General features: G+C 41.4%; 3 protein-coding genes across 3 annotated transcripts; 1 reads left to right on the top strand and 2 right to left on the bottom strand.

The window, feature by feature from the left end:
- Positions 1 to 310: 310 nt before the first annotated feature.
- LOC116252415 (uncharacterized) lies at positions 311 to 1,537 on the bottom strand. The gene is made up of 3 exons (XM_031626657.1): positions 1,413 to 1,537; positions 1,246 to 1,307; positions 311 to 616 (listed from the first exon to the last, which is right to left on the bottom strand). Exons 1-3 carry the CDS (start codon positions 1,468 to 1,470, stop codon positions 485 to 487), a joined length of 252 nt encoding a protein of 83 aa, XP_031482517.1. The 5' UTR covers positions 1,471 to 1,537; the 3' UTR covers positions 311 to 484.
- A 1,331-nt stretch (positions 1,538 to 2,868) lies between these two features.
- LOC116253222 (uncharacterized) lies at positions 2,869 to 6,096 on the top strand. Its single transcript, XM_031627989.1, has 5 exons — positions 2,869 to 2,944; positions 3,212 to 3,535; positions 3,677 to 3,858; positions 4,705 to 4,795; positions 6,008 to 6,096. The coding sequence occupies exons 1-5, from the start codon at positions 2,869 to 2,871 to the stop codon at positions 6,094 to 6,096; spliced, it is 762 nt and encodes a 253-aa protein (XP_031483849.1).
- Positions 6,097 to 16,949: 10,853 nt separating this feature from the next.
- On the bottom strand, positions 16,950 to 18,292 carry LOC116253221 (uncharacterized). Its single transcript, XM_031627988.1, has 2 exons — positions 17,981 to 18,292; positions 16,950 to 17,936 (listed from the first exon to the last, which is right to left on the bottom strand). Exons 1-2 carry the CDS (start codon positions 18,290 to 18,292, stop codon positions 16,950 to 16,952), a joined length of 1,299 nt encoding a protein of 432 aa, XP_031483848.1.
- Positions 18,293 to 20,853: the final 2,561 nt, after the last annotated feature.

Raw genomic sequence — 20,853 nt, 5'->3', positions numbered from 1 at the left:
CTACTTAATATACTTCCATACCACCTTGGAAAACTGATCAATTGCAATGCCACATGGGAACAATCTGAGTTCTCTCTAACATATCTTCATATTCTTGTAAGATGTCAGGCATGGCCAGACTCGGGGGTTCTAGCCACCTTCTTCTATTCATGGCCTCAATTGTGTGTGCATGATTTAGGTCCAAATCCATTTTTCATATACATTTAGGTTATCCAAATTCGAATCGTTCACATTGTTAGAGATATTGTGTATGAGTGATTGGCGAGCTCGTAATTAAGAAGGAGATGCTGCTTGAGTGGCAAGAGCGAAATAAAGACAAAGCGCTTGAGTGCGCAAAATCAGTTAAATACCTTCATGTTCCTGATCACTGAGACGCTCACATGAACAGTTACACACTAAGGCATTTACAGCTGAATCGCTGACAATAAAATTCCCATATAACCAGAAAGAGGTACAATGGAGTCGCCAATCCTTGATACTGATCTCATTTGTCAATTTCCATTGCTTGTGCAGCTTTTGCCTTTGCAAGTGCTGATAGCTTTGTCTTTACTTTCTTCTTACCAACTGGAAAACGACCAGAACCTTTCTTTTTCTTCTTCATTTCAGCCCCATCAAGCTGAAAGACAAATCATAGATCAGAAGAATAAATTAAAAACAGCTACATTGATACATTAGGAAATGCAAAAACCAAAGATGAATTTGACCACAAACATTAGTGCTTTTGTCTGAAGTGCTTCAGATAAGTAACAGTGAAACAATGACCTATAACGGTTTCTAGAAACAAAATAAGAAACGAAAGAGAAGCAGCGTATGATGACGAATACTATAACATATTCTCGATTTTTCATGCTATAGCAATCTGTTATGTAGACTAACTGAAGTAGCACTAGCAATACTGAAGAATATTCCATAAGAGAAAAGCACAGGCATAAGTGATAAAAATTGGGGGATAATCAACAGCAGGGAAACAAGTTTTTCATAACCTGCTAAAGAGAAAGTACGCCGCAGTAGTCAGAACCTATATAAACGTTTGCATCACCAAGAAACAATCTCTAACACAACCCAATGGATTCTCTTCCTTTTTCTTGAGTCGAACAACAAAAATCATGAACGCCCAAAAAGGGCAAATCGAAAACGAAGGTAGCACTCCCACAAGCCAAATCAACTTGGTCAATCTTTACAAACGGCTATCATAACCCAGAAAGCAAAAAATAAGGGTAACCAAAAGAAGAGAACTAATCATGCCTTCATCTTGGATTTCTTCGCATGTAGCTTCTTGTCCTTCTTCTCCTTTGCCTCTCTCTCTTCTGCAAGGAGAGAAAGGAACAGAGGAATTAGCAACAAAAGAGAGATTGAAATTCAACGGAGAGGAAGAAGGAAGTGAGGCACAGCAGCGCCTCTCTCTTGCTCACTCTGTAGCTCAAATTCGTGCTGCCTCTTCCGGCGCGCTAGGCTGTTCTTCTTAGACATGGCGACCGTCAAACCCTCGAGCGCGGCTCCTCGGATCTTCCCTTCTTCCCTTGACGCCTCGTGCTCCGTCACTTAAGGGCTCAAGTGGATACGGGTCGGGTCTGTTTTCTTATACGGCACATAATCCATACTGTTTTTCCGTATAATTTTTTACTTCATTTTTTTGCTTCTTTCTTCTTCTTTTAGGGTATTTCGAACTTTTTTATAAAATAAATTGGCTTGTATATTTACAATTTCATCTCCACCGTCTACTCTTCAAATTACATAATATCCTGGGTCGTTCTCATATAAAGAATGAGCTTTCGGTTGGAAACAACTTCCTAATAGCTTCAGAGTTCAATATGTAAAAAAAAGATAGAAACCATAACAAACAATCACTTACCAAATGTCTTATAATCTCTCCAAGATTCTTTAAAGTCTTAAATATAAGATTAAACATTCGTTTCGATCGACTTCTTTAAAGCTCATGCATCCATCCACATGAGACTTTAAATTCGAGTGTCAAACCAATTTTGATACCAATGTAATAACCAACCACAAACTCACAATAAGTGCAGGCTCCTAGCTTCGTGGAACTCAAACCCGCTCTCCAATAGTTTTTGATATAGTCTTAAAAATATTAGTGGCTAGGAGGATTAATTAATTTGTAAGGTGTTTCAAATTGGCTATCTAATTTTATGGTAAACTTATCTTGCACGATCGTTTTTAGAATTTAACCATGAGGTGTGACCATACTTTCAAGTATTGTATGACATATGATTTATGAAGGGAAAATTCCATCCTTTTTAAGAAATATGAAAGGAGAATTCTAAAGAACATAGCCGCAATTTTGTTTTTTTTGTTTTTTACTAAAATATAGGTAAATGAGCTTTTGTTATTCTTTTGCCTATGACAGTGAAAAGGTGGAGCATAATGTGCCATATGTCTTACAATGGTTGGGCTCTTTCTCCGTCACAAGGGAAATGGCATGATAAATAATCTACTCTGACATAAACAACCCAAAACTTTTGACCTCATATTGTCACATTCTTTTTCCACTGATGCCTTCCTCCACAGTTCCTCTTGTTATTGGCGGCAGATCCCTGAATGGTATATATATATATATATATATATATATATATATATATATATAACGTGCATGCCATTAAATCTAGCTAGTTCTCTGCTGCTTGATCGTTCTGGTTAGTCCAATGTATCTGCTTGAATTGGTTATCACGTTCACGCCTTTCATTTGAGAACTTGTAGCTCGCAGTCACGTCGAAAGCTTGCCTATCGGAGAGCAGTTTGGGCATAATCGCTCTATAAGTACCACACTAGCTCCGGAACACATGGGCATCGCAAGCGATTCCTGAATCCTAAGCGTCTTCTTGATCTTCTTCTATTTGGGAGGTGTCCGCCATGGCGGGTCCTCGAGGCCTTGCAGCAATGCTCACCATGGGCATCGCTTCCATGTTAGCAATTCAGTGTGTTTACGGTAAATATATATATGTATATCGCAATGAATTGGTTGAATATTCTACAATAATTAGCTCATCGTTTTGTTGTCATACATATCAGTTGCGCCATTTAATTAACAAAACCATCGGAACATGGTTTGCGCATTCCGTTACTGCATTATTTGAGTTTTGTGATAATTTTGCTTTTCTGGCGTCCGATCGACCATGTAAGGTTCCTCTGCTTTTGCCCAGTAACTGGTCATGAATATCCCATATTGTGGCGTTTGTGGTGGACTCATGAACAGGGGAAATAGCTTGCGAGAACCTGCCGACGGAGATGTGCGCGTTCTCGGTGTCGTCGGCCGGAATGCGGTGCGTGCTCGAGAAGTACAATTACGGCGAAGAAGTGAAGCTGCAATGCAGGACGTCTCAGGTGAAGGCGGACGACATCGCCGGGTGGGTCGAGAGCGACGGGTGCGTGGAGGCATGTGGTGTGGACAGAAGCTCGGTGGGCATCTCCTCCGACTCGCTCATGGAGCGCCAATTCCTGGAGAGACTTTGCTCCGACCCTTGCTATGGAGGCTGCCCCAACATCGTCGACCTTTACTTCAAACTTGCTGCAGCTGAAGGCAAGTTATTCCCTCCGCCATTCTTGTCAACCTGTAGTGCAGCCACATCAACTCTATGACTCTCTCTCTTTCTCTACGGTTTATGTTTGTATATAATGAATGGTATCGAAAATGATGTTCTTTCTGCTGACGATGCTGCAGGCATCTTCCTCCCCAAACTGTGTGAGTCATTGAAGGACAACCCCAGGCGTGGGATGTTTGAGACGCTCAGCTCCGGCTTTGTGGCTCCAGCACCAGGGTCATTGCCACCTCCGTCGGAGCCAACACCGGGGCCGGGTTCCAAACCAGCGGCTGCCTCAGGGCCAGCTCCAGGGTCCGAGCAGGTGCCAGCCCCAGCCCCAGCACGAGGATCAACGAATGGTACACATGGTGAGTCTGGGGCAGGAAACACACAAAAAGGAGGATTATAAGAAGACGAAGAACAAGAAGAAGAAAGCGGATGTTAGAAAGAAGAAGCCAGAGAACAAGGAGGCATCACCTGCGCCTGCATCAAACTGAAGTCACGCACGGCCAAACGAAGCACTGCTATGTTTGATTTGGCGCCGACGTGAAGCTCTTGGAAATTCTTGTGTGTGTGTGTGTTCTTTGTTTAATTTGTGTTGCGGGATTTGGAGACCCTTGAGCCAGAAATCTTGTTTTGCATTTAACTGTTGTGTGAGAGAGGCAGTAAATAATTCTTTTTAACAAGTGTTAAGTCTCTTGTTACGAATGTCAGCGAATTAAGCGGTTGGGAAGAAAGTCTGCGAATGATTCTAAAGAAGTTAACAAATTGATCGTTTGTGGAAGACTGCGCTATGAACATTATTCAAATGGGTTGATGTTAAGGTTTAGTATCTATGTAATTAATGTTCTATTGAAAAATATGGCCCCCGTCCAACCCCAAATCTATGCTTTTTTACAATGTAGTAAGCATTTGACATCCATGCTGAAGGGTTGATGCTGAAATCCACAATTTGTTAAAATTGTAAATTTCACTTTTGATTCTCTCGGACCTAAGATCCGTGGATAACCAAATGCAACCTAAATATTTTACCATGTTGTTTAAAATTATGCTCGTTCAAAAACCTTTTCCGTAGGCCCAAAATAATTACTTGATTATCAGAAAATTTCCAAAGGCCCTTATATTATTCCTGGATTTTGATATTGAGTTTTGGTTTTTGCATTGTAAGTTTCTTGATCTTCTTCCACAGCAGTCCCTCGACAGAGTTGTTGATCTTCTTCCACAGCAGTCCCTCGACAGAGTTGGGGTTCGAAAAGAGTGTTTGCAAGCTTGGTCTTGTTTTTAGACTTTAACTTCTTTCGTACTTTTAAAGCTTTTTGAAGAGCCCATGCATGCATTTTTTGTTTATAGACCAGAAATTTGTTTTTTTACAAGCAAAATTTGAGTAGTGATCATACGAACTCGTACAGTCAAACTATATTGAATAATTATAATTTCTGGTTTAAACGTGAAATTTGTTCGAACATGATGAACGCTTTGTTGTTGTTATATAACTTGTTTACTTTTATTTTTTTAGTACTCAAAGGAAGTGTGGAGAGTCAAAGTTGAACACCCTAAATCAAATCCCAACTCTAACTTTTTGTTATCTCAACTTTCGACCTCTTACAGGAACAGAAGCAGACATAGGACATGGGGACAATGGTACTGGTACTACCCTTGTGCTTTTATGCTATCTTTATGCTATCAAACGACAGACAAAGTGCCTCAGCACGATGCTGTTTCTTCACATAAAGGAAAAAACAAAGAGAATAGATTGCTAATTACATTATAAGGCAAATACAATCAACCGGAGAGGTGACTCTGCCCAGTACTGAAGCCTGAATTGGTCAGGCTGAAGTAGCCGCTGAACACGCACAGGTTTACTCTGTATGTGGTAGCTCTAAGAGATTCCGCTTGACCATTGGAAATATGAAATTGGAAAGGAGTTTCCAGAAACTTGTTTCAGGAATTGAGGAAATGGAATCAAAATGCAGATTTCCAAAACTCCTTTGTGTTTGCTGAGCTTGGGTTTATGTTTCAGAAATAAATTTCTCAATTTGATAGGAATGAAAGATGAAAAACAGAATCTTTGTAGAAGAAGAAGCCAACGGTTATTTTCGAAAAGAAGTTTTTGAAAACCCACCCAACCCAACCGTAAGTTTTTTCATCCTAATTTTGATGGGCAGATTTTTTAATCTGAATTTTATTATCACTGCTACATGATATGTCCTGCTCAACAAACGGGCCCTAAAAGAACAAAACATAGCTAGTCAGGCTTGTGGCCGAAATCAGATTCCGATGAACATGACTTCATTGTAATATAAGGGTGCCATTTGACAATGAGAACAATAACAAATTGTTCCATGATTGAGACACTATGTTACAGTATCCCATTAATTTGACACAATTTTTAGAATAGATTCAATAAACATAACATAGCTAGTCGGACTTATGGCACATTCCTATGAACATTCTTCCATTGTAACTTACAGGGCTGTTTGATCTTCAGACAACAGTTCGTATGAACTCTGTAGCTCAAATTCGTGCTGCCTCTTCCGGCGTGCTAAGCCGTTCTTCTTAGACATGGCGGCTGCCAAATCCTCGAGCGCGGCTGCTCGGAGACCTTGACGCCTCGTGCTCTGCCACAGAAGGGCTCAAGTGGATACGCGTCGGGTCTGTTCTCTTATGCGGTACAGAATCCTTACTGTTTTTCATTATAATTTTTTACTTCGTAATTTTTTTGTTTCTTCCTTTTTCTTCCTCCATTCTTTGTATTGTATTTCGAACTGTTCTATAAAATAATTTGGCTTGTATATTCACAATTTCAAATCTTCCGCCTGATCTTCAAATTATATAATATCCTGCATCACTCTCATATAGAAAATGGACTCTCAGTTGGCATATTCGAACTAACCCTCCTAACAGCTTCAGTTTAATTTGTAAAAAAGTCGAAATCACTCCTCCTAACAGCTTCAGTTTAATTTGTAAAAAAGTCGAAATCACTTAGGTAAGTGTCTTATAATTTCCCCAGGATTCTTTAAAGTCTTAAATATAAGACAAAACTTCCGAGTGAAGTGTTACAATCCATCTCCTTAAAGCACATGCATCCATGCACGTGAGACTTTGAATTCGAGTGTCGAACTGATTTTGATACCAATGCAATAACCACGCACAAGCTCACACTAAGCACAGGCTCCTGATTTAGTATTTGGTATAACTCCAACCCGCTCACTAATAACTTTTGATATATAGCCTTAAAAATATTAATGACTAGGATAATTAATCCATTAGTAAGATGTTTCAAATTGGCTATCTAATTCTATGGTAAACTCAACTTCCACGATCTTTTTAGAATTTAACCATAAGGTGTGACCGTACTTGCAAGTATTATACGGCAGGAATTATGAATGAAAAATTTGGTCTTTTTAAGAACATGGTCGCAAATTTGCTATTTTTTTCACTAAAATCTAGATAAATGAGCTTTTGATATATCTTATACTCAAAGGTGCAATTATTTTCTGATATTGTGTACAAGTAAAATGGCATAAAAAATAACCCAAAACTTTTGATCTCATATTGTCTCATTATTTTCCCACAGCTACCTTCCACCACAGTTCCTCTCGCCCGAAGTATATTGAAAACAAACCAGAGATATCATATCCCTCCCTCCTCAGTCATCACAATGGACTTCTCGGATTGAGGTGTCGCTGCCTAGGCGTGAAGTAGCTAAGTTTTTTATTTCGCTTCGGGAAAACTAATTAACCATATAAAAGAATGTGAAATATGTTGGGACGTAGAAAGACTCAGTTTTTTGGAAGCATTAGGTTTTATGCGTGAACACAGCTGAGAATGCTGGAAGGCCTATATAAAATATCTGTCTCAATTATTTTTAAGGACAACGCCTATTTTGTCCCATCTTTTGCTTATGGTCATAAAACAGGACTACCAATTTGTGATTTTTAATCAATGCCCGATTTTTTTTTTAAGACTGTCAAATATCAGGGGCGAAAGAAAATCTTTTGAGAAACGAAAGATGTCGGATGCAATTTTTGATTCCAAACATTGCCCGCTATTACTATATAACAACCTTTTGTTTGCTTACCACGTCAGTAGAGTTTAGCTGACGCCCTTATTTGATATATATTTTTAAGAAACAACACCCCAGTTAGAGAAATAGCAAAAATTGGCCTTCTTTTTTAAAATTAAGGAAAAAAAAGTAAACCCAAGAACGTCTTTTTTTCCACTTTTAAATTTTATGTAGACTTACATGGTTGCATTTGCCAAAAACAACTTACTAATATTTGAATAAACCAAATGGCGCGTTTGGCGGCAGATCCCTGAATGGTCGAATCTCTCTCTCTCTCTTTCTTTCTTTAACTCTCTCTCTCTATATATATATACATCACACTTGGTGTACGTGCATGCCATTAAATCTACCTATATAGTTCTCTGCTGCCTGATCATTCTGGTTTGTCCAATGTATGGTAAGTCTTACTTGAATAGGTTATCACGTTCACACCATTCATATAAGAACTTGTAACTCGCAGTCACGTCGACTGCTTGCCTATCGATGACCAAGTCTGGGCATAATCGCTCTATAAGTACCACCATAGCTCACAAAGACAAGGCAATCGCAAGCGATTCCTTGATCTTCTTCTATTTGGGAGGTGTCCGCCATGGCGGGTCCTCGAAGCCTTGCAGCAATGCTTACTATAGCCATCGTTTCCATGTTGGCAATACAGTGTGTTTATGGTAATATATATTTATATATGTACATATATATCGTCATGAAATGCTTCAATATTATTCTATAATAAGTAGCTCATATATTGTTTTGAAACAGCATCAGGTTCCAAACCAGCATCATCTTTGAGGCCAACACCTGCCTCCGAGCCAGCTCCAGGTTCCGAGCCTGTGCTAGCCCCAACGTCTCGGCCAACACCAGGATCAAGGCTAGCATCACCTTCGCAGCGAGCACTTGACTCCAAGCCAGCTCCAGGTTTTGAGCCAGTGTTGACCCCAGTGTCTCAGCCAGCACCAGGATCAAGGCCTGCGTCACCTTCACAGCCACCACCTGCCTCTGAGCCAGCTCGAGGTTCTGAGTCGGTCCCGACCCCAGCATCGCAGCCAGCACCAGGATCAAGGCCTGCATCACCTTCCCAGCCAACACCTGCCTCCGACCCAGCTCCAGGTTCTGAGCAAGTGCCGACCCCAGCGTCTTAGCCAGCACTAGGATCAACGCCAGTGTCTTCTTCACAGCCAGCACCTACCTCTGAGGCAGCTCCAAGCTGTGTGCCAGTGCCGGCCCCAACGTCTCAGCCAACACCTGGATCAAGGCCGGCGTCACCTTCGTAGCCAGCACATGCATCCAAGTCAACTCCAGGTCCCTTGTGCTGCAAGAGGAAACTCGGTGACTACTAGTTCTGCAGCTCTTGAGTTCTGAAAATACTGCTTTAGCAGTAAACTCGTTACCTTCTTATAACAAAAATTTTCAGCCAAGAGGACAACAGTACACGAGTAACAGTCCACGTCCAAAATGTGACCATTGTGGACAACTTGGGCATATCCAAGCATGCTGTCATGCATTACATGGCTACCCGCCTAATCATCCAAAATCTAGAGCTTCACCTGAAATGGCTAGGCGGACACACTCAAAATGGATCCTCGGCAAATGTTACTATTGCTGCAACAGTTCTCTCTCAGCTGACTGAAGATCAAATCAGTAAATTAACGGCATGGCTTAGTGCTGATGACAAACCTGCTGCTGCAAACGTCGCAGGTAAGCATATACTCAATTCCTCCCATCATTTACCATGGATTATTGATACCGGAGCCTCAGACCATATGACTCCCCAACTTCACTTGATGTCCAATGTCATTCCTCTACCCAAAGTTCGCCTTATTAATCTTTCAAATGGCCAGCAACTTTCAGCTACTCATACATGAACGATAAAACTCCAGCCAAACCTCATACTTATAGACGTCCTTTACATATCAGAATTTAAATACAATCTATTGTCAATTCCTAAACTCACCAAAACCATTGACTATGCGGCTGTTTTTCTCTCATCTTGTTGACTCTTTTAGGACCGTTTGTCGAAGAGGCTGATTGGAGTGGGTAGCTTATGCAGCGGATTGTACCATCTACGATTACCGGCCAGTTCTCATGCTATTTCTGTTTCTTCCCTTAATAAATCTCATGTTTGGCATATGAGACTTGGACACCCGTCATTTGACAAGACTCAATCTTTGAATTCTGATGTTCTCATTTCCAAGCATGAATTTTTATGTGATGCTTGTCATAAAGCTAAGTTCTCTCACTTGTCCTTTTCTCATAGTAGTAGTAGAGCGAGTTTCCCATTTGCATTGCTTCACTGCCCACGCCCTCACACACTGGAGCACACTACTTCCTCACTATAGTTGATGATTTCTCTCCTGCAACTTAGGTCTTCTTGATGCACTTTAAGTCTGAAACTTTTTCTTGTTTCACTCGGTTCCATGCTATGGTAGAAAACCAATTTTACACCAAAATTAAATGTCTTCGAAGTGACAATGGTTCAGAATTTATAGCAAATAATATGCCAGAATTTTTTTATACACATGGGATAGAACACCAAACTTCATGTGTTGCGACACCGCAACAAAATGGAAGAGTTGAAAGAAAACAGCGCCACTTACTTGAAGTTTCCCGAGCGCTTCGTTTTCATGCACTTACCTATTAAGTTTTGGGGCGAATGTATTTTAACAGCCACATTCTTGATTAATTGTCTCCAATCCCTTATTTTGAATAATAAATCTCCTTTTGAACTCTTGTTTCATAAAAAACTCACCTATGAAGATTTGCGTGTCTTTGGATGTCTATGTTATGCTCGAAATATGAGTGTACACCGAGATAAATTTACCACACGTGCATATAGATGCATTTTTGTAGGATATCCTTAAAATAAAAAAGGATATAAAGTCTATAATCTTAACTCCAAAGAAGTTTTTATAAGTCGCGATGTAGTATTTTATGAAGACCGGTTCCCATTCCAATTTCAAAATGATGATGGTTTGAACTCACCTATGCTGCCAACACCACAAGAAGACTACATGAGTGAAGAACGTGACTCTCCAATTGTGAGTGCGCATGAGCCAGCTCCTCCAATGTCGCCACCCATTGCACCTACCCATCTCGTTCCTACTGAACCAGCCAATCATCATAATTCTTCTATTTCATCCAAACCTGAGCCCACTATACGAAAATCAAGTCACCCAAGACACCCACCTTCATATCTTAATCAGAATGTGTGCTCAAACGTGATGGTATCATATTCGCCGCCTAAGGATCCTCACTCCATGATGCCATCTTTAGGTACACGGTATCCCATTCAAAATTATCTTTACCATTCTAAGTTTTCCCCACAACACTTTGCATTTTTAACCTCTATTTTGAGTGATGCTGAACCTAGCTAGTATGCGGAAGCGGTGCAACATCAACACTGGCGCCAAGCTATGGCTGATGAGATCTATGCTCTCCAACAAAATACCACCTGGTCCCTTACTACCCTACCTCCAACTAAAAACCCAATTGGATGTCGTTGGGTATATAAAGTCAAACGGAGGTCTGATGGTACCATTGAACGCTACAAAGCTCGACTTGTCGCAAAAGGGTATACACAAATTGAGGGCATCGATTTTCATGAGACTTTTGCTCCAGTTGCAAAGCTTACTACCATGAGGACTTTACTTGCAGTTGCTACAACTCGTCAATGACCCATATATCAAATAGACGTTAGTAATGCATTCATACATGGGGAGCTGCAGGAAGAAGTTTATATAACCATTCCTCCAGGCCTTCTTCGTGAGGGGGAGTATTCCAGTACTACTATTTGTCGCCTCCATAAGTCCTTATACGGACTTAAACAATCACCACGTAACTCGTTTCACAAGCTTATGACTGCCCTTAAGGATGCTCATTTTATTCAATCCAATGCAGATTACACGTTATTCACTCAACATTCTGGAAATCAGTTTATTGATATCCTAGTGTATGTTGATGATCTTATTATTACAGGTAATGATGAGCAAGGTATTTCTTCAATCAAGACCTTTTTACACTCCAGATTCCATATAAAAGATCTAGGAAATCTCAAGTATTTTCTAGGAATTGAGGTTGCTCGAGCGCCATCTGGGATATTTTTAAATCAAAGTATGCATTGGAGATTCTTTCTGACACTGGTCTATTAGGAGCAAAACCAGCTGATTTTCCTATGGATCAAAAACTGAAACTAACTCCAAATGAAGGTGAACCGATTAAAGATCCAACTATGTATCGAAGGTTAGTAGGGTGCTTGATTTATTTGACCATTACTCGTCCAAAGATAACATATTCAATTTATACGTTAAGTCAATTCATGCAATCACCATGACTTCCACATTATGAAGCAGCTCTTCGCATACTAAGATACTTAAAATCATCTCCTGAAAAAGGTATCTTTCTATCATCATCTAGTGAAATGCAGTTAAGAGCGTATTGTGATTCTGATTGGCCGACCTGTCCTTCAAGTCGAAAATCAGTAAGTGGTTTTGTGGTTTTTCTTAGCAAAAGTCCAATCTCATGGAAGTCAAAGAAGCAATCTATCGTAGCCAGATCATCCGTAGAAGCGGAATATCGAGCGATGACTACTGCTGCATGCGAAATTGTATGGTTGAAGGCACTATTAAAGGATTCAGATGTACACCATCACAAACCAATAAGCCTATATTGTGACAATCAAGCAGCCTTGTATATCTCCAAAAATTCAGTTTTTCATGAACGAACAAAACATATAAAAACAAAACATATAAAATTGGATTGTCATTTTGTTCGAGAGAAGGTTCAACAAAAAACAATTCAACCTCAGCATGTATCCACGTCATTGCAACTGGCTAATATTTTCACAAAACCATTGGGCAGGGATATGTTTCAAAGCTTGAAGGCCAAGTTGGGTGTCACAGATCTGTACCCTCCATTTTGAGGGGGAGTGTACGATGACTAGCAGGATGGCTACCGAAACAGTTTGAATTTTGAAGATAAAATCTTCTTTATTAGTCAAGATATTGTTTCCAATTCTGTTGTAACTGAGAATCCGTTGTAACTCCATATCCCTAAATTCTTGCTACCATGTATATTAAGATAGAAAGTTATCAATAACAATATACAGAAAATACGATCCTTCTTGTTGAGCCTCTTCTTCTTTTTCCTTAGTGTTAACTTCACAACGATGTTGCTTTCCATGTCTGCTGGTTGAAACAGCAAAACATTAAATTAAAATAAATGGAACTAAATTATTTGGTTAGCCAAATCTGAAGGACACATGTTAATTTGCCTTTTTGTTTCTAAAAAGTGGTTCCTAACCATGTAGAAAAATAATTATAAGAATAAAAACATGTGAAACTCGATTTACTTAGGGCTTATTTTGTTCATTTTGGGGATCGCAACTAGACCATCTTTCATGTCTCATGTTCGTGATTATAGATGACGCCTAACAGAAGAGGTTTTGTGAGATCCCCTCTGGTGTTGGTTTTCCTTTTGCTTAACCAACACGTACAGTATTTGCTGGAAAACTCTTACGTTACCTGCCATAATTTTCTCGGATGTTTGTCAAAGGAGAAATTGTAAGTTTGTGTACAGAAACTCGATTTTTTTCTTGTGGGAAAGCATGATTGTGTTCTTCTCTCTATTCTGTTTTCTTGAAAACGAAAGGGCTATATATATATATATATATATATATATATATATATATTCTTAAGCAGATAGAGAGGGCTTGTGTATCCATGTTGGCGATGGAAGTGTTTTACTGGCCTTGGAAATAAAAGGATTTTGGGTGTATTTTGTTTGTTTGAAAAGACCTTGTGACCTAGGTTGGTCATGTGGTTTATTACTTACGGTGGGTTATCGAAACGAAGCAAAGTGGCGCAGAGATGAAAGTTTGTCTATACTATCTATATATATATATATAATAAATCAGCACAAAATATATCTATCTCTGTAAATGAAAGTGGGAAGTAAGTGCTAATGCTGATCAGCTGCATAAGAGCTGATCTGGTGGTCTGTCCGATCGTATTGTTAAAATCTCCGATATTTCCTTTTAGATGTTCGCATGCGTGATGTTAAAGTGATAAACTGAAATCTTTCTGTGGTTGAGCTATTGAGAAACGGTGTGTTCTGTGGTTTCCCCTCTTGAATAGGCTGAATGGTAAATCCAGGCCTTGGCCCTGATACTCTTTCCCTTACCGTTTACTGAGAAACATTCTGAGATTCTAGCTCAAACGGAATACTTTGTTGGTGCAATAAATTTTTATAGAGTTTGTAATATTTTTCATGTTTCTTGCCTGACATTGTAGTCCAGCATCTGTCCGGTAGATGATACGCCTGTTTATCGTCTGTCTTGATGGTTCTTACTTCATCTTTATAGTGCGATGCCTGTTTGGAACGTCTGGTTTTAGGTTTTGTATGGAGAGCAATAAATCATGCAACGCAGAGCTCAAGCAAACGAAAGGAATTTCATGGTTCCATATATGTTATGTTTGCCATGTATGGCGCCTTATCTTGTGTCGACTGAACTAAGATGGCCTTCTGCACTTGAAAGCTTTCATAATTTTTTACTTCATTTCTTTCTTCTTCCTTTTTCTTCCTCCATCCATCCTTTGTAGTGTATTTCGAACTTTTCTATAAAATAATTTGACTTGTATATTTACAATTTCATATCGACCGTCTGATCGTCAAATTATGTAATATCCTGCATCACTCTCGTACAGAGAATGGACTCTCAGTTGGCATATTCGAACTAACCCTCCTAACAACTTCACTTCAATTCCTAAAAAAAAAGTTAGAAACCATGACAATCAATCACTCAGCCAACTCTCTTATAATTTCTCCAAGATTCTTTAAAGTCTTAAATATAGGATAAAACTTTTGAGTGAAGTGTTACAATCCATCTCCTTAAAGCTCATGCATCCATGCACGTGAGACTTTAAATTCCAGTGTCGAAGTGACTTTGATACCATTGCAATAACCAAGCACAAGCTCCTGATTTGATATAACTGAAACCCGCTCACTAATAGTTTTTGATATATAACCTTAAAAATATTAGTGACTAGGACAATTAATCCATTAGTAAGATGTTTCAAATTGTCTATCTAATTCTATGTTAAACTTAACTTGCACGATCTTTTTTAGAATTTAACCATGAGTTGTGACCATACTTTCAAGTATTATATGACATAGGATTTATGAATGGAAAATTCGGTCTTTTCAAGAACATGGTCGCAATTTTGCTATTTTTTTACTAAATCTAAGTAAATGAGCTTTTGATATATCTTATACTCAAAGGTGCAAATATTTTCTGATATTGTGTCACAAGTAAAATGACATAATAAATAACCCAAAACTTTTGATCTCATAGTGTGTCATTATTTTCTCACAGCTACCTTCCACCACACTTCCTCTCGCCCGGAGTCAACCTCTTGTTATTGAAAACAAAGTAGAGATATCATATCCCTCCCTCATTCATCACAAAGGACTTCTCGGATTGAGGTGTCGCTGCCTAGGCGTCTAATAGCTAAGTTTATGCGTCAACACAGTTGAGAATGCTGGAAGGCCTATATAAAATATCTGTCTCAATTACTTTTTAAAGACAACGCTTATTTTGTCCCATCTTTCACTTATAGTCATAAAACAGGGACTACCAATATCAGATTCGGATATCAAGCTGTAATTCGGATTCAAATATCAACTCAGGATTCTGATTCATACTTGTTAAGATGGTGAACTATTTGATTGGATATTTACTTAAAACTTAATCCGAATCCGAACTCGTATCCGATCGGTTATTTACTTAGAACTGAATCTAAATCCGATCTGATGTTATTTCTTAAATCTGAGTCCGATCCGATTTTCTTATTTGGATGTTAAATTGCTTGCCATATCCGATTTTTTAAAGGCAATTCGAACGGATATCTGATCCATTGACATCACTAGGTGTCGCTGCCTAGGCGTCTAATAGCTAAGTTTTTTTTATAATAAGAATGTGAAATATGTAGGGGCGTAGAAAGAAAGTATTTTTTTGGTAGCATTATGCGTGAACACAGTTGAGAATGCTGGAAGGCCTGTATACAATATCTTTCTCAATTATTTTTCAAGGACAATGCCTATTTTGTCCCATCTTTTGCTTATAGTCATAAAAATGGATTGCCACTTTGTGATTTTTAATCAATGCCCGATTTTTTTTTAAGAATATCAAATAAGAGGGTCGAAAGAAAATCTTTTGGGAAACGAAAGATGTCTAATGCAATTTCCGATTCCAAACATTGCCCGCTATTACTATATAACAACCTTTTGTTTGCTTACCGCGTCAATAGAGTTTAGCTAACGCCCTTATTTGATATATATTTTTAAGAAACAAGACCCTAGTTAGAGAAATAGAAAAAAATTGGCCTTGTTTTCTAAAATTAAGGACAAGAAAGTAGACCCAAAAAGGTCATTTTTCCCCTTTTAAATTTTATGCAAACTTACATGGTTGCATTCGCCAAAAACAACTTACTAATGTTTCTCTCTCTCTTTCTCTCTCTCTCTCTCTCTCTCTCTCTCTCTCTATATATATATATATATATATATATATATCTGACACTTGTCACTTGATGTACGTACATGCCATTAAAGTGTACGTGCACGCCATTAGATTGACCTACATAGTTCTCCGCTACCTGATCATTCTGGTTTGTCCAATGTATGGCAAGTCTTACTTGAAGAACTTATCACGTTCACACATTTCAAGAACTCGTAACTCGCAGTCACGTCGACTGCTTGCCTATCGATGACCAAGTCTGGGCATAAACGCTTATAAGTACCACCCTATATCCCAAACAAAAGGCCGTCGCAAGCGATTCCTTGATCCTCTTCTATTTGGGAGGTGTCCGCCATGGCGGGTCCTCGAGGCCTTGCAGCAATACTTACCATTTTCATCGCTTCCATGTTGGCAATTCAGTGTGTTTACGGTAAATATATATTTATATATATGCATATATATTGTCATGAAATGCTTAAATATTATTCTACAATAAGTAGCTCATATATAGTTCGAAACAAGCGTGAGGTTCCAAACCAGCCCAGAGTCAGCATCAGGATCAAGGCCAGCGGCAACTTCGCAGCCAACACCTACCTCCAAACCAGCTCGAGGTTTTGAGCCTGTGTCGGCCCCCTCATCTCAACCAACACCAAAATCAGGCGTCATCTTCGCAGCCAGCACCTGCCTCCGAGCCAGCTCCAAGTTTTGAGCCGGTGTCGGCCCTAGAGTCAACTTGGCGGCCAACACCTGCCTCTGAGCCAGGATCAGGGCCAGCGTCACCTTCGCAGCCAGCACCTGCCCCCAAACCAGCTCCAGGTTCTGAGCTGATGTCGGCCCCATCATCTCAGCCAACACCAAGATTAGTGCCAGCTTCATCTTCGCAGCCAGCACCTGCCTCCGAGCCAGCTCCAGGTTTTGAGCCGGTTTCAGCCCTAGCGTCTCGGCTAGCACCAGGATCAGGGCCAGCGTCATCTTCGCAGCCAGCACCTGCCTCCGAGCCAGCTCCAGGTTCTGAGCCGGTGTCGGCCCCAGCATCTCGACCCGCACCAGGATCAGGGCCGGCGTCATCTTCGCAGCCAGCACTTGCCTCCGAGCCAGCTCCAGGTTTTGAGCCGGTGTCAGCCCCAGCATCTTGACCTGCACCAGGATCAGGGTTGGCGTCATCTTCGCAGCCAGCACCTGCCTCCGAGCCAGCTCCAAGTTCTGAGCCAGTGTTGGCCCCAGCGTCTCGTTCAGCACCAGGATCAGGGCCAGCGCCATCTTCGCAGCCAGCACCTGCCTCTGAGCCAGCTCCAAGTTCTGAGCCGATGCCGGCCCCAACGTCTCGGCCAGCACCAGGATCAGGGTCGAAGCCAACACCTGCCTCCGAGCCAGCTCCAGGTTCCGAGCCGGTGCTGGCCCCAGCGTCTCGGCCAGCACCAGGATCAGGGCCAGCGTCACCTTCGCATCCAGCACCTGCCTCCGAGCCAGCTCCAGGTTCTGAGCCGGTGCCGGCCCCAGCGTCCCGGCCAACACCAAGATCAGGGCCAGCGTCACCTTCGCAGCCAGCACCTACCTTCGAGCCAGCTCCAGGTTCTGAGCCAGTGCCAGCCCCAGCGTCTCGGCCAGCACCAAGATCAGGGCCAGCGTCATCTTCGCAGCCAGCACCTACCTTCGAGCCAGCTCCAGGTTTTGGGCCAGTGCCAGCCCCAGCGTCTCGGCCAGCACCAAGATCAGGGCCAGCGTCATCTTCGCAGCCAGCAGCTGCCTCCGAGCCGGCCCCAGCGTCATCTTCGCAGCCAGCAGCTGCCTCCGAGCCGGCCCCAGCGTCATCTTCGCAGCCAACACCAGCCTCCGAGCCAGGATCAAGGCCAGCATCACCTTCGCAGCCAGCACCTGCCTCCCAGCCAGGTCCAGCGTCTCGGCCAGTACCAGGATCAGGGCCAGCGTCACCTTCGCAGCCATCACCTGTCTCCGAGCCAGCTCTAGGTTCTGAGCCGGTGCTGGCCCCAGCGTCTCAGCCAGCACCAAGATCAGGGCCAGCGTCACCTTCGCAGCCAGCACCTGCCTCCAAGCCCACTCCAGGTTCTGAGCCGGTGCCGGCCCCAGTGTCTCGGCCAGCACCTGGATCAATGCCGGCGTCACCTTCGCAGCCAACACCTGCCTTCGAACCAGCTCCAGGTTCTGAGCCGATGTCGGCCCCAGCATCTCAACCTGCACCAGGATCAAGGCCAACATCACCTTCGTAAGCAGCACCTGCCTTCGAGCTGGCCCCACGTTCTAGGCCAGTGCTAGCCCCATGCTCAAAGCCAGCGTCACCTTCGCAGCTAGCACCTGGCTCCAAGCCAGCTCCAGGTTCCAAGCCTGTGCCAGTGCCAGCCCCAGGTTCCAAGCCGGCACCAAGATCAAGGCCAGCATCACCTTCGCTGCCAGCACCTGGCTCCAAGCAAGCTCCAGGTTCCAAGCCGGCCCCAGGATCAAGGCCAGCATCACCTACGCTGCCAGCACCGGCCTCCAAGCCAGTTCCTGGTTCTGAGCCAATGCCAGCCCCAGGATCAAGGCTAGCGTCACCTTCCCAGAGAGCACCTTCCTCCAAGCCAGCTCCAGGTTCCGACCCAGTGCTAGCCCCAGTGTCTCAACCAGCAACGGGATCAAGGCCAACGTCACCTTGGCAGCCAGCACCTGGCTCCAAGCCAGCTCCAGGTTCTAAGCCAATGCCCGCCCCAGCGTCTCAACCAGCACCGGGATCAAGGCCAGCTTCACCTTCACAGCCAGCTCCAGGTTCCAAGCCAATGCCCGCCCCAACGTCTCAGCCCGCAAGAAAATCAAGGCCTGGTCGAAAGCCTGTGACAAGGAGAGACAAAAAGAAGAAGAAGGATAAGAAGAATAAGAGGATGAAGGAGGGTAAGAAAACGAAGAAGAAACACCATAAGAAGGATCACGATAAGAAGAAGGAGCACCTATAAGAAGAAGCACGACAGGAAGTAGCATCATCATGAGGACCACCACAAAAAGAAGCCAAAGAACTAGGATGAATCATCTGCGCCGGCGCCGGCTTCAGACTGAAGCCTTGCACGGCCGAATGAAGCATTACTTGTGTTTGATTTTGTGCCTACCTGAAGTTTTTGGAAATTCTTGTGTGTTTTGGATTTAATTGGTGAACTTGTAGTGTGATTTGGAGATCCTTTGTGCCAGAAATGTTGTTTTTCATTAATAAAGTGTTGTGTGATAGAGACGGTAAATTATTCTTTTTAACAAGTGTTAACCTTCTTGTTAACTATATCGCACAATTGAACGGTAGAATGAAAGTCGGCGAATGATTCTTCTAGCGATAAAGTAGTTAACAAATTGATCATTTGTGGAAGACTGCGCTACGAACACTTCTTAAATGGATTGGTGTTAAGGTTTAGTATCCTTGTACTTAACCTCAAATCTACACTTTTTTTTACAGTGTAGTATGGATTTGATATCCACGTTGGAGGGTCAATGCTGAAACCACAGTTTGTATATTTCACTTATGACATAAGGAATGCCAAAAGGTCTATCAATCTTGTTATTAGCAAAATCACACACAATTAAACTTGAAACCCAATTTTATGTTGTGAATCTACTTAGTTGAATATTTTCAAGCTTGCAAAAAAATCGCTGGATCCACTTGTCATTAGGATGTAGTTCTTTGGGTTTTCAACGACTTCATATATCTGTAAAATTAAGTAAACTTCACAAGTTTAAGCATTTTAGAATGTTGTTTTGGCATGTTTTTCTATGAATTGTAGAGACTTTTTTTTTAGAATATGTCGGTCCTTGTTTGTCTTTTTAGGATAACCTTCTTCGGTTGCTTGTCGTGAGCACTTGGTGGAGAAAAAACTGAACCCTACTCATCGTTTGGCCCCATATATGTGTACTGGCTTTAACATTATATAACTCCTATTTACAACTTTCAGGCCTCAGCACATGAAGATGATTCTAGTTGATTGCAAAACCTATTTGTATTTGTATGGGGATATGCACATCGTATACAAACAGATGCCAAGAAAATCTTCCTCGAGTTTCGAGTGATGTAAAGTTGATTATAGTTGGCAAGTTTGTCAAATAGTATTGGAAGATCCATATGTTTGAATACATCATTTCATCTTTGTAATCTTATTGAATGCCACTGGGTTAGTAGATATCATAAGTGCATTGCCACTTTTAACTAGTAGGTCATTACATGCCAGCTTCTGATGTCTAACATATCAGTCATGTTTACGCCTATAAGCAAACTTGGTCAAACTCTTTGGGGTGTTACCTTCCGCAAACTTGATTTTTTTTTTCTGAATAACTTGAGGGAAATTGTGATGATTTTGCATTGTGTTGATGATGAATAGCTTAAGAGAAGCTTAGTTCTAGTTAGACTTCATACAAATGTATTCATTCATTAAATGCTTGAGATGAATGATTTACTTGGTCAAGACATGTTTTAAATATTTTCAATAGTTGAAGCACACTTGCAGCCACTTTTTGAAACATTCCCTTGGGCTTTTAAGAATGATTCATGTGAGAATAATTTAGCCTTGTGACTGCAAGCATGGGAAGGTTGCAGCCCTGAGAGGTTGAAAAAATGCACAAAAATACGGCACGCACTAGAAATTTTTAACTAATACAAGCACGTATTTTTCGACAAAAATTTTCTTTGAAACATTATGTTCAATATTAAAGAGTTATTTCAGTACATTGACAAAATGAGAGGGTGTGTAGGTGTATAAAATATAAATTAATTTGTCCATGGT

This window comes from Nymphaea colorata, chromosome 4 (assembly GCF_008831285.2).
Source record: "Nymphaea colorata isolate Beijing-Zhang1983 chromosome 4, ASM883128v2, whole genome shotgun sequence".
Classification (NCBI taxonomy): domain Eukaryota; kingdom Viridiplantae; phylum Streptophyta; class Magnoliopsida; order Nymphaeales; family Nymphaeaceae; genus Nymphaea; species Nymphaea colorata.
The sequence above is the reverse complement of the archived record's forward strand: the minus strand, read 5'-3'. Positions and strand labels throughout refer to the sequence as shown.

What these genes read in the sequence shown, in the direction of transcription:
- LOC116253221 (XM_031627988.1), bottom strand. Translation starts at nt 18,292, where the DNA reads ATGCTGGGGCCGACATCGGCTCAGAACCTGGAGCTGGTTCGAAGGCAG. An exon ending in TGGACCTGGCTGGGAGGCAG is followed by an intron (nt 17,937 to 17,980) that starts GTGCTGGCTGCG and finishes CCTGGCTCGGAG; the next exon opens with GCTGGTGTTGGCTGCGAAGA.
- LOC116252415 (XM_031626657.1), bottom strand. Translation starts at nt 1,470, where the DNA reads ATGTCTAAGAAGAACAGCCTAGCGCGCCGGAAGAGGCAGCACGAATTT. An exon ending in GCACGAATTTGAGCTACAGA is followed by an intron (nt 1,308 to 1,412) that starts GTGAGCAAGAGA and finishes CTCTCCTTGCAG; the next exon opens with AAGAGAGAGAGGCAAAGGAG. An exon ending in CGAAGAAATCCAAGATGAAG is followed by an intron (nt 617 to 1,245) that starts GCATGATTAGTT and finishes TTTGTCTTTCAG; the next exon opens with CTTGATGGGGCTGAAATGAA.
- LOC116253222 (XM_031627989.1), top strand. Translation starts at nt 2,869, where the DNA reads ATGGCGGGTCCTCGAGGCCTTGCAGCAATGCTCACCATGGGCATCGCT. An exon ending in AGCAATTCAGTGTGTTTACG is followed by an intron (nt 2,945 to 3,211) that starts GTAAATATATAT and finishes ACTCATGAACAG; the next exon opens with GGGAAATAGCTTGCGAGAAC. An exon ending in CAAACTTGCTGCAGCTGAAG is followed by an intron (nt 3,536 to 3,676) that starts GCAAGTTATTCC and finishes ACGATGCTGCAG; the next exon opens with GCATCTTCCTCCCCAAACTG.